The sequence below is a fragment of the Aspergillus welwitschiae genome, assembly GCF_003344945.1.
Source record: "Aspergillus welwitschiae strain CBS 139.54b unplaced genomic scaffold BDQ94scaffold_11, whole genome shotgun sequence".
In the NCBI taxonomy this organism is placed as follows: domain Eukaryota; kingdom Fungi; phylum Ascomycota; class Eurotiomycetes; order Eurotiales; family Aspergillaceae; genus Aspergillus; species Aspergillus welwitschiae.
Genome location: NW_020798705.1, coordinates 529,122 through 543,305, shown reverse-complemented (window position 1 = coordinate 543,305; position 14,184 = coordinate 529,122). Strand labels below are relative to the sequence as shown.

The window sequence follows — 14,184 nt, the reverse complement described above, 5'->3', positions numbered from 1 at the left end:
GGTCGAGTGGTACAGATGGGTTTGTAGTGTGGAGGGGATTGTTCTGGGCTATTCAAAAAGGCCCAGTAGCGACGACGAGTTGTTTGTTAGATGAGATTGTATGTAGATGAGAGAGTATAGAAAAGTGGTTGATAGTGATGATGATGGAAAGTCAGGAAATTTGCAGCAATTCCATCTTGAATGCGTTGATGGATGATGGGATGTTGTCATTGAGATTGCAGCGCAGCTATTCAAAAGATAAAGGAATGGTATACAGGTAAATTGAGCAGAGAAACGAGGAAAAACTAGTCAGCATCCATGTCGTCATCGAGGTCAATCGCATCCGGGTTGACTGGAGCAGCCGGGGGCTGCTGTTCCTGGCCAGCTGGAGGTGGCCGGTTGCCACCTTCTGGTCCGGTGCTGGCGGCGACAAAGCCCACGGGGGCACGAGCCTGTCGTTCCAATGCTGCCATTGCGTCTGCACGCTCCGCCTCTGCGTCCACGCCATCTTGCTCGGTGTTGTCTTTGCCGCCATCTTGGGTCCGTTGTTGACTGCGGGCAATCGCCTGGGAAGCGATGAAGTTGACGTCGGTGCTGTTTTGAGGTTAGTCATGAGCCAATTGCTTGCTACACAAGGGGATCACTTACTTGTACTGCGCTTGAACACTGCGCTTGATACGAAGCATCTCCTTGAAGGTGTCCTCGTTTCCGTGCTGGACTTCAAATGCCTCCCATTTCTGCCAGAAGGGCGCGTTGGTCCGGGGATCGCAGAACTGCGACGCATGCCCATAGATAGCACGGGCCCGATCGATTTCACCGAGTCTCCGCTCCATCTCCGCAAACTTGAGGCACATTTCCTTCGCTTCTTGATCGGGCAAGGCTGCAATGGCCCGTTCGTAGATGGGTCTCGTGGACGTTAATCCGAAGTTCGAAGCCGACTTGGTGATGTAGAACTCGAACATTTCAAATCTGTCCTCATCGGAGACGGCGCGGGTAGCACGCTCGTAGATTCTCATGGCATGTCTGGCCAGACCGCGCTCCTCTTCCAGGTTGCCGTACATCAAGTAAAGAGGCTTGGCGAATTTGGGAGGACATCCGTCCAAGGCTTGTTCGAACAGATCGCGGAGTCGTTCAATTCCAATTTTCCGGTCAACTGCCTTGGTCAGGTAGAGGTTCCAGAGCTCGAACGCAACTGGGTAACTGAAGAGATCCAATCCACGTTCGTAGACCTTGAAGGAGTCTTCGAAGTATTTGTTCTCTTCCAGGAGGTTGGCATAGTTGACGACGGTTTGAGGGGTAGCGATGCGCAGTTCGAAAATCCTTTCGTAGACCTTCTTCGTCTCCTCCAGGGAGGACACACTTTCGACCAAATCGACATAGAAACTCCATAACTTCCAGCTCTTGTGCACACGTTGCTGAGGTGACAGGTTCTCGTCGAAATAGTCCACAGTCGACTTCTTCGGTGCTAGCGTTGCCTTCGCCATGATCTCCACGGCCTTGTCGAAGTTCTCGCTCCGGAGTTCCATTTCCGCCCACTCGCACCATGTCTCGGCGAGTTCAGCAACTGATTTGAAAGGAACCTTGACAGCCTTCTCAAAGATGACTCTAGCCGTGTCCAGATCACCTCCGTTTTCGTAGAACTTGGCATAATTGACCCAGAGTTCGGAGAATTTGCCGTGTGCCTTCTTGGGGTTAATAGCCGCAATAGCAGCTGTGTAGGTTTGCACGACCTCGTGCTTGTTGTCTCCCCAGAGGGCCACTCGCTTCTCCCACTCAATGACATTGTTCGGGTTCTGCCTGAGAAGCACATCATTAACAAGGAACGGTCGTCGATCCATGAGTTGCTCAAATCGCATCATCCGCAGATCAAGGTCGAAGTCTGCTTCCTCGTCACTTTGTCCTTTGTCAGTTCGGGTTGCTGCTGATTCCATCAGGCTGCCAATGATAGACTCCTCGAATTCGACATAAGAGTCAAAGATCAGTGTAAAGTCTCTGACCGTCATGACCGTGGTGATACCTTCCTCAAAGACATCTCTTGCTTTTTCGAAATTGCCTCTGGTAATCCAATAAGTGGCCAAACCAGCCCACAGCTTGCCCCTCTGGTCGGCAAACCGATCAATGCCACTGCGCAGAATGGCGTCGACATCAATTCCTACCTGAGGGCCAGTCTCGATCTGCTTTGCCTTTGATACCAGCAAGTCCACCATCTCCGTCCATAGCTGGAAATTACTCTTTCCTTCCTTGGACTGGAAACGGGGGTTGTCGAGTATTTCCATGTACCGCTTCACAGCCTCCGTGTACTGGCCCATATCGACGAGCAGTTGAATGTACTCCTCAGCATTCTCAGGGTGAATCTGCATGTATCGAGCCCAGATCTTCACGGCCGTCTGTCCTGACGCGGAACGCGCAAAAGTCTTGTAGAGCTTCCAAATCCGATTGTGTTGTGTGATTGGTAGAGCTCGCAGGGCACGATCGAACGTCCGTCGGGTTTGCGTGACAAGAGGCTGCTGGAGCAGGAAGGAGAGATACATTTCCCATATCCGCGGCATCTTGTTGAGCAGGATGAGAGCACGCTCGAAGAGCGCGTTGACTTTCTGGTATTCGGCCCGATAAACAGTCGCGTTGCGGCCCTTGAGGTGTTGTGTCCGAAATTCGAGATACTGCCTATGGTCAGCTGTATTCTGACACCTCCATGTGACACGGAATATAATGATATGAGGGGTGCCGCAGGCAGAAAAGAGTCCATACCATTTTCCACAGCTTGTAAGATCTCGGTAGTTCTCTACACGCACGCTCCATAACCTGCGAGTAAATCCATTAGCACGCATACGAGGACGACATCGCGACGGTAGGAAAAACGTACAAAGGCTTGCTCGTAGAGCGTGCCATGTTGCTGTTTATATTCGATATAGGCAAGCCATGGTTTGATACTACCGGGACTGCGAAGGAGATCCTGCTCGTAGACAGTATCCTGATCGGCCTGGAATCACATCGCACAGTTAGCCACATCTTTCTGGTAGTTCAATGGGTGCGTCGCCCCCACTTACAATCAGGTAGAGGTCCGGCCCTGAGGCCGACGTTCGGTCCATCTGAGCGTGTTGCCGGTGGGATCTCGGGGGCAGGATTGTCCCTGGCATTGCGCCACTCAATCGAGCGGGACCAACTCACACGGTCAACACGAAATCCGCAGAAAAGGGGTTCGCATGAACGGGGAAAGCTTGTCTGGTCGCGCGGGTTGGAGAAAAGCGCCGAGCGCTGCGGGCGATGAAGTCGGACATCGTGCACGTGACCGGGAGTCATGCGGGCGGGCACGGGGTGGTCCAAGCTCACTATCGCGCATCGTCATCGCATATCGCGGCCCTCCCTCCTCGCTGCAGCTATCGTGGCCTTTGTCGGGATTGGAGTGGCCCTTGTTGTTCCCTGTTTCTTTATTTTTGTTTTCGTCTGCATAAATCATGTCGGGTGCTGTGGTATGTCCGGATCTGATCCTCCTGTCTCCTTTCAAGAGCTATGCGGGGACATGCATACTGACTACACTTACCTATTCAGGGCCGTGAGGCAGTCTTTCCGACTCGCCAGTCGTTGGGGTTGATGAAGGGTAAACTGAAGGGTGCCGAGACTGGACACAGTTTGTTGAAGCGGAAGAGTGAGGCTTTGACCAAGTACGTTCTTTGACTTGCGCTATTCTAATTGGAGACTGTTATCACTAACCCAACCTGATCTACAGGCGTTTCCGGGGTATGAGAGGCCTTCCTCCCTAAAGCTTCCCACCATGTCAGAGACTAATTTATGTGTCTAGAGATCACCCGGCGCATCGACGAGGCCAAGCAGAAGATGGGACGGGTCATGCAAATCGCCGCTTTCTCGCTTGCCGAAGTCAGCTATGCGGTCGGAGGAGATATTGGCTACCAAATCCAGGAGTCCGCCAAGCAGGCCCGGTTCCGCGTGAGGGCCAAGCAAGAGAACGTCTCGGGTGTTTTGCTCCCTCATTTCGAGAGCTACACGGAGGATGGAATCAACGACTTTGGCTTGACAGGTCTCGGAAAGGGTGGTATGCAGGTCCAGCGCTGTCGGGAGACCTATGCTAGAGCAGTGGAAACACTGGTGGAGCTTGCGAGTCTACAGGTTGGTTTTATACACCCATGGTGTTGTTCAGATGAGTTAACACTGTTCCTAGACTGCATTCGTGATTTTAGATGAGGTCATTAAGGTGGTGAACCGGAGAGGTACGTGCTGCTGTCAGAACTTGTTCCGTCCATTAAGCTAACTTGTCACAGTCAACGCCATGTAAGATATTCATCGCTTCGCCCTAGTAATTCAGATACTAACCCGTTACAGTGAGCACGTTATCATCCCCCGTACTGAAAACACCATCAAATGTTCGTATTCCCTACCCTGCCACCTCCCTCCCAACTAACACAGCCTAGACATCAACTCGGAGCTGGACGAGCTCGACAGAGAAGAGTTTTACCGCCTCAAGAAGGTCTCCGGTAAGAAGCAACGCGACAACGCTGCTGCAGACGCAGAGATCCTGGCTGCGCGGCAGAAAGAAGCAGCCAGGCTGCAGGAGAGCGCCGCTGCTGAGAAGAAGGAAGAAGAGGCGCCTGAAGCGCCCGACGTCCTCGGAGAGCAAGAAGATGCGGACGTGATTTTCTAGGCGCCGTTCAGTTCCCTTTCGCCCTGTAACTAGTACCTCCCTCACCTACACTTTCTAGCCTGGAGCAGTTCTTTTTCGTCACTTCATATGCCTTACACTGTCAGATATCACACCGCCAGCCAAATGATTTACCTCAAAAGAGACATCAGACATGCTTTCTTCCCAGATACCATCCAACAGATCAAGTAGGTAGTAATAGTAATGAAACAAGAGACATACTAGACACGAGGGAGAAAATAAAATAAAATACCCACCCCAACGCCAAACAAGCCACAACCACCACAGACAACAAACACAATCATTGTCTCTGGTAAGTAACCCGAATCGGCTTCCCAGCCTCTCCCATAGGCATCCCCGACGTCGCCTCCTTGGCACTGATAGCCCCAGACTCGTTCTCGTACTCGACGAACGCAATACCCTTGCGTCCGGGCACCAACCGAACCTCCTGGAATCCTTCGAACCGACCGAACACAGCCGTCAGACTGTCCTGATCCGCAGTATCGGGCAAGTCGCGCAAGAAGAGAATCTTGTTCGGGGGCAGATACTCGTCCGGAATAACCGCCGCCGCAGCCCCACTGGTAGGCTTGAGACCAGCGCCCTTGGCGGTTTTCGCAGGACGGCCAGGTTCCGTAGGAGCACCGGGGGGTCGCTTGAGCTTTTTCTGAGCTTCGAGGGCTTCGTGCGCTTGTTTGCGTTCTACACCAAACACCAACCACATGACACATTAGCCTTCCCATCCAGACCAAAACGATAAAATAGACGGAAGGGAATATGCATACCCTTCTCAGCCAACCTCCGTCTCTTATGCGCCTCTAGCTCATCCTCTCCGCCCTCACGCAACACCGTCATATCACTTCTCGTCTTCGCGTAATCCAACACCATCGGTTTGTCGAAGAGTTCGAAGCCATTGATTTCATCGATGGCGCGGGTCGCCGCCTCCACGGTGTCGAACACAACAAACGCCTGTCCTTTTGCCTTGAGGTTCGTTTTCGCGACGATTTCAAGTACCGTGCCGTATTCGGAGAAGATCTCTTCCAGGGCTTCTTTTAGCTGGTCGACTTTGATGCGCTCTTCTAGGTTGCGGACCTATTTCGTTTCATAGGTGTTAGAGGTGCGGTGTGAGTAGGGGGTAACGCTGGGGGGAGTAGTACGTAGACTCTGTGAGCTGGTGGTCAGTTTATGTTATTGCTATATGGGTTTGTTGCGATGCGGGTTCGGAGGAAGAAGAGATGGGAGAGAATGTATTGACTTACGTGCAGTTGGGGGGTATCGGGGTGGGCGCTGTTATGGTCGCCATTGTTGCTGTGCGTTTGTGGGGAGTACCCTTGTTGGTGGAGGTTGAGTTGGAGGGAATGGTGTGAGAGCTATCGGAATTACCTACTTGGAGTAGGTCTCGAACTGTAGATATGTCGGCGACGGGGCCGGTGGATGGGTGCCGCTTTAGCGGGTGAGCTTCGGGTCAGGTGATTGCTGCTGGGTGGGACAGATCCTGCCCTTTAGGAAGCTTAATATGGAGACTCCTTACACCACAACAGCATCATTGGTCTAGTGGTAGAATTCATCGTTGCCATCGATGAGGCCCGTGTTCGATTCACGGATGATGCACAGCAATTTCTTTTTTACTTTTTCTACTTTCTGATAGTAGCAACTTTATTGCTTATTATCTATTCTAGAGTTAATTCATTCTATGTGGTATATTGGCAGAATTGGGAGATCGGCAAAACGACGGGATAAGATATCCATGACTGAGGAATACGCTATTTACAACCCAGCTTCTCCCTCACCTTCTCAACCGGCTCTTTCAACTGCTTGGTCGGTTTGGACCAGTCTTCCATCTTAACTACTTCAATCCCCGTCTCCATGAATATATACTCGGCCACAGTGTTGCGTACCTGCTCTGGTTAGCCGTACACGCCGCAGAAGGAATCGTAAGACCCACCCTAGGGAACGGATGCAGCAACAGCGCCGTCATTTTCTTGATCACTTCCGTATGTAGCTGCTCTATCCTCGATAAAGGCGCATAAGCTCGGACTGCCGCTTCGAGTCGGGCAATGTTTGACGACTTAAAGTGCGCTCTTTGGATGAGGACGAATAGCTTCCGCAGACTGTTACTTGTCAGTATACATTGCAGCCTGCAAATGGGAGAAATGTACCTTGGGGCCGAGTCATCGGGCACAGAAGTAACAAAGCTATCCAGTAGGAATGCTAAGAGCTCGAGCACAGGGATCGCGAATCGATCATCCTGAAGATATTCGCCCAATATGGCGGCCAAGTCCTTGATCATGGCCAATACTGCAGTCTGTGGATCCTCTGCTTCTTGGATACTCTGTACCAGAGCTGAGCGAGATGACCGAATCAGTCCTTCGCTACCCGCAACGGCAGAAGTTGCAAGGCCTTGAAACAGAGGCTGGCGCAGCCAATCAATACTCTGCAACTGGAGCAGTTGCAGCAGATACTCCGCTGATGATACATGACTGAAGTGGTCGTATTTCCTGATTGGATCAGTATCCTTATTTTGAATACACACGGTAGACGCACCTAATCAACGGGGGGAAGCCATTGGCTGTTTCCCAGTAGCCCTGAAGACAAATCCATGCTTGCACACGTACTTTGTCGAGCTTTTCCGCTGCAAGTCGGCAAAGGCACCCAATGATATTTTGCACCCCATGTACTTGATTGGTGAGTCTCGATCCTGCATCTAGGACAGACTTTGCGGCCTGAATCGCTTCAAGCCGTATCAAAGACCCGATATCTCCTCGCCTATCGGTTGTATAATCATTTAGGAACCGGACGAGGTGATTCAGAATGTCATCGGTTACATCTTCAAAGCATTAGCAATTGCTTTACTATTTGGTTAGTAAACATACCTATATGCGGCAGAACACCGGTAGCCAAGCTCCTGACAGCGGCCACTCTCTTCTCGATTAGTTCTTCTTTTTCTGCACATTCTATGATGCTGTCTATAATAGATTTCCTGAGAGGACTATTCTTGCCAATCCGTTTGAACACCGTACCCAGGGCCGTGATCTGACCGCGACCCGTTGGCAGGTTCCAAGTAGTATGAATGTGTGAAAACCACCCCTGGATCATCTTGTCCTGTTCGTCAAGTGGCAAAAGTGGTAGAAGCTCGGATACTGCATTGGATGAGCTCTCGATAGAGGTATCCTCGCTCCGTGATATGCATAACAAGAGTGTTTCTTGGGCCTTGGTAAGCAAATCCACTGAGGGTTGAGAGATTCGCGGTTCACGTGCCAGAGCAACTGATTTGGCAAGAGAGCAGATCAACTGAGAAGAGGCCTCCGCTGTCAGCTCGGGCCGGAAAGTCTGAAGGGTGAGGTCATCTTTGGTTGGCCCGAGCGAAGAGCCAAATATCTCCCAGGCCTTGACCACATGATGCGCGACACTCGTTGCGTCCGATGCATCTCCGGGATCCCTCTCACGCTGGGCGTTGAATGCGTCAACCGTAGCCGCAATGGCCAAAAGACAGCCATGTCTAGTCTCCACGTCACTATGTGGGATACTGGATAACCTATTCAGCAGCCGCTGGAACACTTGTGCCATTGTTTTGTATGACTGCTGCGTACTCAAAACTCCGATCGCTTTGGCTGCATGCCTGCGGGACTCTGCATCTGGCGAGCCAATACCTCGCCAGTGCATCAATGATTCGACAAGGGGGCTCCAGTAATGGAGGCTGAGAGCAGCGGTAGCGTTGGCAACATCGATCATTGCCCGCGAGCGCCGAGCAACCGCATGGTAATCCACAACCTGCACAAGCGATATACCTTCGGCAATTGTGTTGGGGTGACGCCCAATGAGCTCTTGCAATGCTGCAGAAGCACCTCTCCGAATGTTTCCAGACGGATCGACGCACGCGGCACACACCAGCTCAATTGCCAGCATCTGCAATGTACTTTCTCCTTCACCTTGGGCTGCGGCAGTGCTGATTGTCTGCGGTTTCAAGGCAAGCAGTTCCTGGGTGGTATACTTGCGGGACAGCGCCCAAATTCCGAAACACGAGGCATCGCGCACGCCTGTTCCAACAGAGCTTCCAGTTGATGACCGTTGTTCGAAGTCAAGACCCGAAACAAGTGGTTGAAGTACATCGCCAAGTTGATGGGTAGGAGGCGCCCGGCGAAACAGGAGATGGCCGAGCGTCAGGATCAGACCCTGCCACCTTTGAGCGTCGACTGCGCTCAAATTCCGTTTGAGCGTGTTGATCCCTATCCTCCGAGCCTCCAGCGGTGTCACGATGGTACCGTTCGGCTTCTCATACAGAATGTTCTCCTCCAATGAGCCGGTAACAGCCTCGATGACTTCCACAGCCATATCTGGATCCAGCTTCAAAGTAATGATACTCAGGGCCTTGCTCGCCGCGAAGCGCACAGGGGTATCCTTATCAGCAAGTGCTACGAGGAAGTGATCAATTGCATCCTCCAAAATTGTAGAAATCTGGTCGTCCGAGATTGCATTGTCTTCCCTCTCACTGAGAGACAAGGCCATGACTGTTACAGTACGCAAGATTTTGATGATAGTTTTCCGTGCCAGAGCAGAAGACTTGATAACGTCAGAGACCGCCGAGTTGCCCTGCAGAATTTGCAGCGTCTGTCCAAAGACGGGCGACACCAGGGGAGCAAAGTCATCCACCTGACCGGACGCACCCAAGCGAGCAATGAAAGACAACACGCCAATACACGTGTAGACTGAAGGGGGATCAGAACTACCTGCAGGCTGAACGAGCGAAAACGCCCAGTCTGTCAGGTTAGTCAAAAGCCCAAGCGCCTGCATATCACGCCGAAGCACCAGTCGTGCCAGGACAATGGTAGCGGCTTCCCGTTCTTTGCCCGAGACGTGAACATAATTCAACGCCAACGAAAGTAGAGATTTAGTAACCATTGGTGTCTGGGTCGGCATCTGTTTTAACGTGCCGAGGTTGTCATAAGGAACCGGGATATCATCCGACGACATCGAAGCCAGGTCGAAGGGGGCAAGTAACAAGTGTGAGAGCCAAATCAGCATCACGTAGCGCTCTTCCCAGACCAGTCGCAGGGGAATGTCCCCAAGGCCAAGCTCAGGTTCATCTTTGACAGCATCCCATTCAATGAAAGCCCGGAGGAGCGGATCAAGATACTTGGGCTCATTGTTCAAGAACCTACTGATGACTTTGACTCCACGGACTTTGCAAAAGGTATAAAGCAGCCTACAGATCGCTCTTGGGAGAGGATATGCCGTCTTCTGGCCTTGCAATCCTGCAGGCTTAGCCGCATATTGGTCGCGGTGCTTAAGCAGGTATGCCAGAAAAGCATCAACTAAAGGGGGTAGAAGGGTCTGCAGGTGGGGGTCCAGCAGCTGCGGCCACTCCTGAAAGGGCTCCAACTGTAGAGTGGTCAGCTGTCTCTACAATTCTACAATAAAGATTCGTAGACTGATCATTGGGATTGGGAAACGGCGTGGGCAGCTTGCTTACCAGGCCGACGAGTCTTTCTGTTTTTGCGGCGGGGGTCCATCTCCGTGGAATGCGGGTGTTTGGCTGTTCGGGTCGAGTCTTCCAAAGGAGAGACGGTAGCTTCTCGGAAAACTCTTGGACGAGGTCTCCAGAGGCGCGCTGGAGCTTAACCTCCCTGTCCTCTGCCGCATCCATGATGGATTGCCACTAACCACTAAGTATCGAAGCGTTGAATGTACCAAATCAGGAAGATTGAAGTCGCCGCGGGGATTCCATCTGCTGGGTGGTGCTTAGTCATCACTATACAGATCGATCTCCAACTGCATTATTGTTCTTGTTTAGACAGCTGAACATGATTCCGGCTACCTAATCTTACGACGTTATATCTTCTACTAAGTCTATTAGCAGCTAGTCTGGTACAGCTACTTACTGGTTGGAATCATGGAACCCGGAAATGGGTCCGCCTGCTGACAATAGTATAAAATTATATATTTCTATCTATCTTCCGTCCCGTTCGGCTATAAGAGTTCATAAAGAGCTCAAGCTCCATGGCAGACCAATATCTAAAGGCGCATTTAGATGGTGATTTACATATAATTCACATATAAAGACTGTTTAAACTTTATTGAATATAAAAACAAGCCCCTTAATCGATGAAATCCATAATTCCTCACAGAACAGCATGGAAATCGCATCATCCACGTTCAGAATCACCGCCAACAGGTGTATAGATTCACCAAATTGTGAATGACGTCTCGTCGTGGGAATATACCAAGTCAAAGTTACGATGAAGAGTAAATTTGGTTCAGTGACGATGCAATTGTAGTGAAGTTTTCACATGACCCGGTCTATATAAAGGCCTCAACCACCCTGCCCTCTCCGACTTCCGGATATAATCTAGCAGAGTCTCTATTATACTATCTGCAGATCTTTATAATACAATTTATATCCAAACACTTACTGCTACTCGATGCATATGAAAGCTCTTTAATACCTAACCATTAATCGAAAGAGCGCGATAGCATCTTCATGTGATTGAACATACAAAAGTATTCATACCCGATGACAGGGATATTGGTCTACAAAGTACCATCAAGGTAGGCCGACTCAGTAGCCAAGCCAGTTCAACTACGGTATATCAGTTTCCTGACCGATTTGGAAGCCTTCCTGACTGTTCCTCATAAAAGTCCGACATCAAATTCTTGAAAATCGGTCCTCTGGACCATTCCCTACTGCGTGCCGGCACCTCGCTCCGCATAGTGGGAGCCCTGAAACACGCTATCCTCCTTTATGCAATCTTGTCAAGCAGAAATATTCTAAATTGTAGTTTTTGGTCCTTCATGCCTCGTTCGATGAAAGAACTAACACGCGAATCAAAGAACTAACACGCGACTGCGGCACGTTCGAGCAGCGCTTGCAGCATGGTTCGCCATATGGACCAACGCATCCGTTGATTTATTAGCTAGCAGAGCATGGGACCTCTTTGTTCATTAAAAACTGTGTTTCCACTGGCGGATGTTCCTTCCAGTGAAAAGAAAGTCAGAAGCTTCTTCATCAGCTCAGAGATATCTGGGCGATGAAAATAAACCGAAAGTGGCTGTTCATTGGCTATGAACTTCCGTGAACCACCTCAAGGGACCGGACTATGAGAGTCCTAGAAAGAAGCTAGGCTACGGAGAGTATAGGCATGGTCGGTTCTACCGTGGCAACTTTATGTGGTTTTGTAACCTGGGCCCGGACCGCACCATGTGAATAAGCCAGGAGAAGACGTGTTACCATGTGAACACGTCCACAAACTTAATTACCTCCAAGGATGCAGTGATTGATGGATGAAAACACCAACAAAAACAGCAGATGGCATCCTTGAGTAGCATCCTGAAGTGGTTCCAATATGCTGGGCCAGGGCTACCCGGTGCTACACATAGTGTGGCCTTTTGAAGACGACGGAGAACCCTTGCTCCAAAAGGTTGGGGCAGTTCTCGGGCTTTGAACAGGGAGAGTCCCATAGAAGCCGGTATGTGCTCAACAGAGTTGAAATCTTGTGGTCAGTTACATCTCAGGGCTGTTTCTGGTCTATGTATAAGCTCATCAGCAAAAGCTTCGTCTGACAAAGGCCTGCGTGGAGGAAGACATGTCTGCTTACTTGATGCAAACATGAACAGTTATTCGAGTCATGAGCTCATGTCCTACGCGTGATACCAGATCGAAGAAAACCACCACCAGCAAGTCAAGCCGAGATGACTATCATATCATTTTAGGATGGGGGACTGCTACCGCATAAGACACATCTTCGGTATCATTGTCAGAAAGACACCAGATAGCCAGAGCAACTTGTCTTATAGCCGAGGTTCATATGAGAACAATCCGAGTTACCAAACCTTACGTCTTGAACTTCGAGAGAGGGCAGCAGGTATCAGAACCAAACCCCATGGGACGTGGTCTTTGCTCACCATCCTCATAGCCTAAAGTGGGCAGTTGGCTACTCTATCACATCTTTTGGAGATATCGACAAATACTAAGCGTCATACTCAGTACAAGGTATCCGGCTGCCTGATCCCGGTGAACCAGAGAACTCGTCGTACCGAGGCGAGCGCAGCAGACTAGATACTAAAGGAAAGAGTCAGCTATGTAGTTCTCGAGCCAATGACTGCAGCCGATCAAGATACTTCTTCGCCCTACCTACGCTCAAGCCTGACAGAGTCGTCATTCCGAAACCGCAATAGAGTCCTCGCTCGCGACTGACTGGCAAAGGCCACGGGTACGAATTGACGAGATACCGCAGATGAGGAGATACTTGGAAGGACGAGAAGTTCGAAACTCAGTCTTAGAGTATACGTATCCTGGGTCCTGAATACTACAATAAGCGCTTGTACCAGTGACGTTCAAGCCGGAAATGTGCAAAGCATTGTGGAAATACGCAACGACAGTTGGTCAAACGAAAACCGAAGAGACTGTACAGCTTCTCCCGCGTTCTACACGAGACTGGTTGATCAGTTTTTTTTTTTTTTTTTTTTTTTTTTTTTTTTTTTTTTTTTTTTTTTTTTTTTTTTTTTTTTTTTTTTTTTTTTTTTTTTTTTTTGTGGTCATGCCCTGCACAGACGCTCCTTCTTATAGTTCTTAATGGGAGCGCACAAGTCCCAACGTCAACGGTCGAATCGGTATCCCAACAACATGAAAAGCTACTGGGATGATCCCTGACACAGCAAATTATGCCACTCTCAAGAATCTGTCACAGTTCCATGGATTAACGGAACAAAATCTATAAACCTAAACGTGGGCCACATCATGGAGCGCCCGAACGAGGTGAACCCGGAGTTCAAGGCCTTCAGGTCTGCAAATCGAATAGGCCAGCCAGAGGAGCAGGAGTTCTGAATCCTAACAAGCACGAGAATTTTTGATACATACATCGAAGACACCAAGAACCGTCGGGACCCTGCCTGTCGCAGGTCGTGGTAGAGGGAGATAACCATGGGAATACTGAGGCTGACTCGCTCTTTGATACAGAGGACAAGCTCAGTATATGCTACAAGCTCAGCAGCAGCCAATTTGATAAATGCCCCCAAGCCGTGGCGCCTTAGTCACCCTGGGACTCAATAACATCTTAATGCTGGTCGGTTTACTTGTCATCCAGCACCTGGAGTGATATAATCGCTTTCGACAGTGCTGAGTCCGCTCACGCTTAGAAGTACTTTTTGAAAAGGCACCAAGAAGGCTGTCCATGTAATCAGAGAAGGTGCCTGCTGCAGCCTTTTTCTTTGGTATCAGACAAACCCCTCGCGTCGATTGGAAAGGTACCGAATATCTACCTGGAAATCGAATATGTGATTTAGGACGGACATCCGTCCAAGCCGTATCCCTAAAGGCCCGATGGTTTGGATCAAGGAGAACGGGGAATACCTCTATCTTATCTATAAAGGTTTTTATGTCTTGCATGGGGACGCAGTGTACGTCAATCAGGAATAGCTTATTGATTATAAGTACAACAGGAAAGAAGAATTTGTATAAGGCACGGTTACTATCAGAGCAGGTGCGAGAGCCGAACGCCCGGCAAGTATCTACCATGTCTATACCGGGAACGTGGACCGAAATTCTCATACCTGATCCA

General features: G+C 50.1%; 3 protein-coding genes and 1 non-coding gene across 4 annotated transcripts; 2 read left to right on the top strand and 2 right to left on the bottom strand.

The window, feature by feature from the left end:
* Nucleotides 1-93: 93 nt before the first annotated feature.
* Nucleotides 94-3,204, bottom strand: BDQ94DRAFT_15991 (mRNA splicing protein SYF1). Its single transcript, XM_026769131.1, has 5 exons — nt 3,027-3,204; nt 2,843-2,959; nt 2,728-2,781; nt 628-2,639; nt 94-573 (listed from the first exon to the last, which is right to left on the bottom strand). Exons 1-5 carry the CDS (start codon nt 3,114-3,116, stop codon nt 285-287), a joined length of 2,562 nt encoding a protein of 853 aa, XP_026627866.1. The 5' UTR covers nt 3,117-3,204; the 3' UTR covers nt 94-284.
* Nucleotides 3,205-3,327: 123 nt separating this feature from the next.
* On the top strand, nt 3,328-4,745 carry BDQ94DRAFT_15956 (H(+)-transporting V1 sector ATPase subunit D). The gene is made up of 8 exons (XM_026769088.1): nt 3,328-3,449; nt 3,529-3,641; nt 3,707-3,717; nt 3,779-4,104; nt 4,157-4,205; nt 4,257-4,266; nt 4,318-4,358; nt 4,407-4,745. Exons 1-8 carry the CDS (start codon nt 3,435-3,437, stop codon nt 4,634-4,636), a joined length of 795 nt encoding a protein of 264 aa, XP_026627865.1. The 5' UTR covers nt 3,328-3,434; the 3' UTR covers nt 4,637-4,745.
* Nucleotides 4,746-4,934: 189 nt separating this feature from the next.
* Nucleotides 4,935-10,274, bottom strand: BDQ94DRAFT_158741 (tubulin folding cofactor D C terminal-domain-containing protein; the record flags this gene model as incomplete). Its single annotated transcript, XM_026768992.1, has 10 exons — nt 4,935-5,332; nt 5,416-5,722; nt 5,890-5,960; nt 6,402-6,528; nt 6,576-6,741; nt 6,790-7,128; nt 7,175-7,215; nt 7,246-7,457; nt 7,504-10,009; nt 10,101-10,274. 10 exons carry the CDS (start codon nt 10,272-10,274, stop codon nt 4,935-4,937), a joined length of 4,341 nt encoding a protein of 1,446 aa, XP_026627864.1.
* On the top strand, nt 6,171-6,241 carry BDQ94DRAFT_t118. The gene has a single exon. It is a non-coding gene; the product is annotated as a tRNA-Gly (tRNA).
* Nucleotides 10,275-14,184: the final 3,910 nt, after the last annotated feature.

Coding starts and splice junctions, on each gene's coding strand:
- BDQ94DRAFT_15991 (XM_026769131.1), bottom strand. CDS start 3,116: ATGCCAGGGACAATCCTGCCCCCGAGATCCCACCGGCAACACGCTCAG. Junction 2,782..2,842: donor CGCTCTACGAGCAAGCCTTT/GTACGTTTTTCC, acceptor ATTTACTCGCAG/GTTATGGAGCGTGCGTGTAG. Junction 574..627: donor AGTGTTCAAGCGCAGTACAA/GTAAGTGATCCC, acceptor ACCTCAAAACAG/CACCGACGTCAACTTCATCG.
- BDQ94DRAFT_15956 (XM_026769088.1), top strand. Junction 4,105..4,156: donor TGGAGCTTGCGAGTCTACAG/GTTGGTTTTATA, acceptor CACTGTTCCTAG/ACTGCATTCGTGATTTTAGA. Junction 4,359..4,406: donor TACTGAAAACACCATCAAAT/GTTCGTATTCCC, acceptor AACACAGCCTAG/ACATCAACTCGGAGCTGGAC.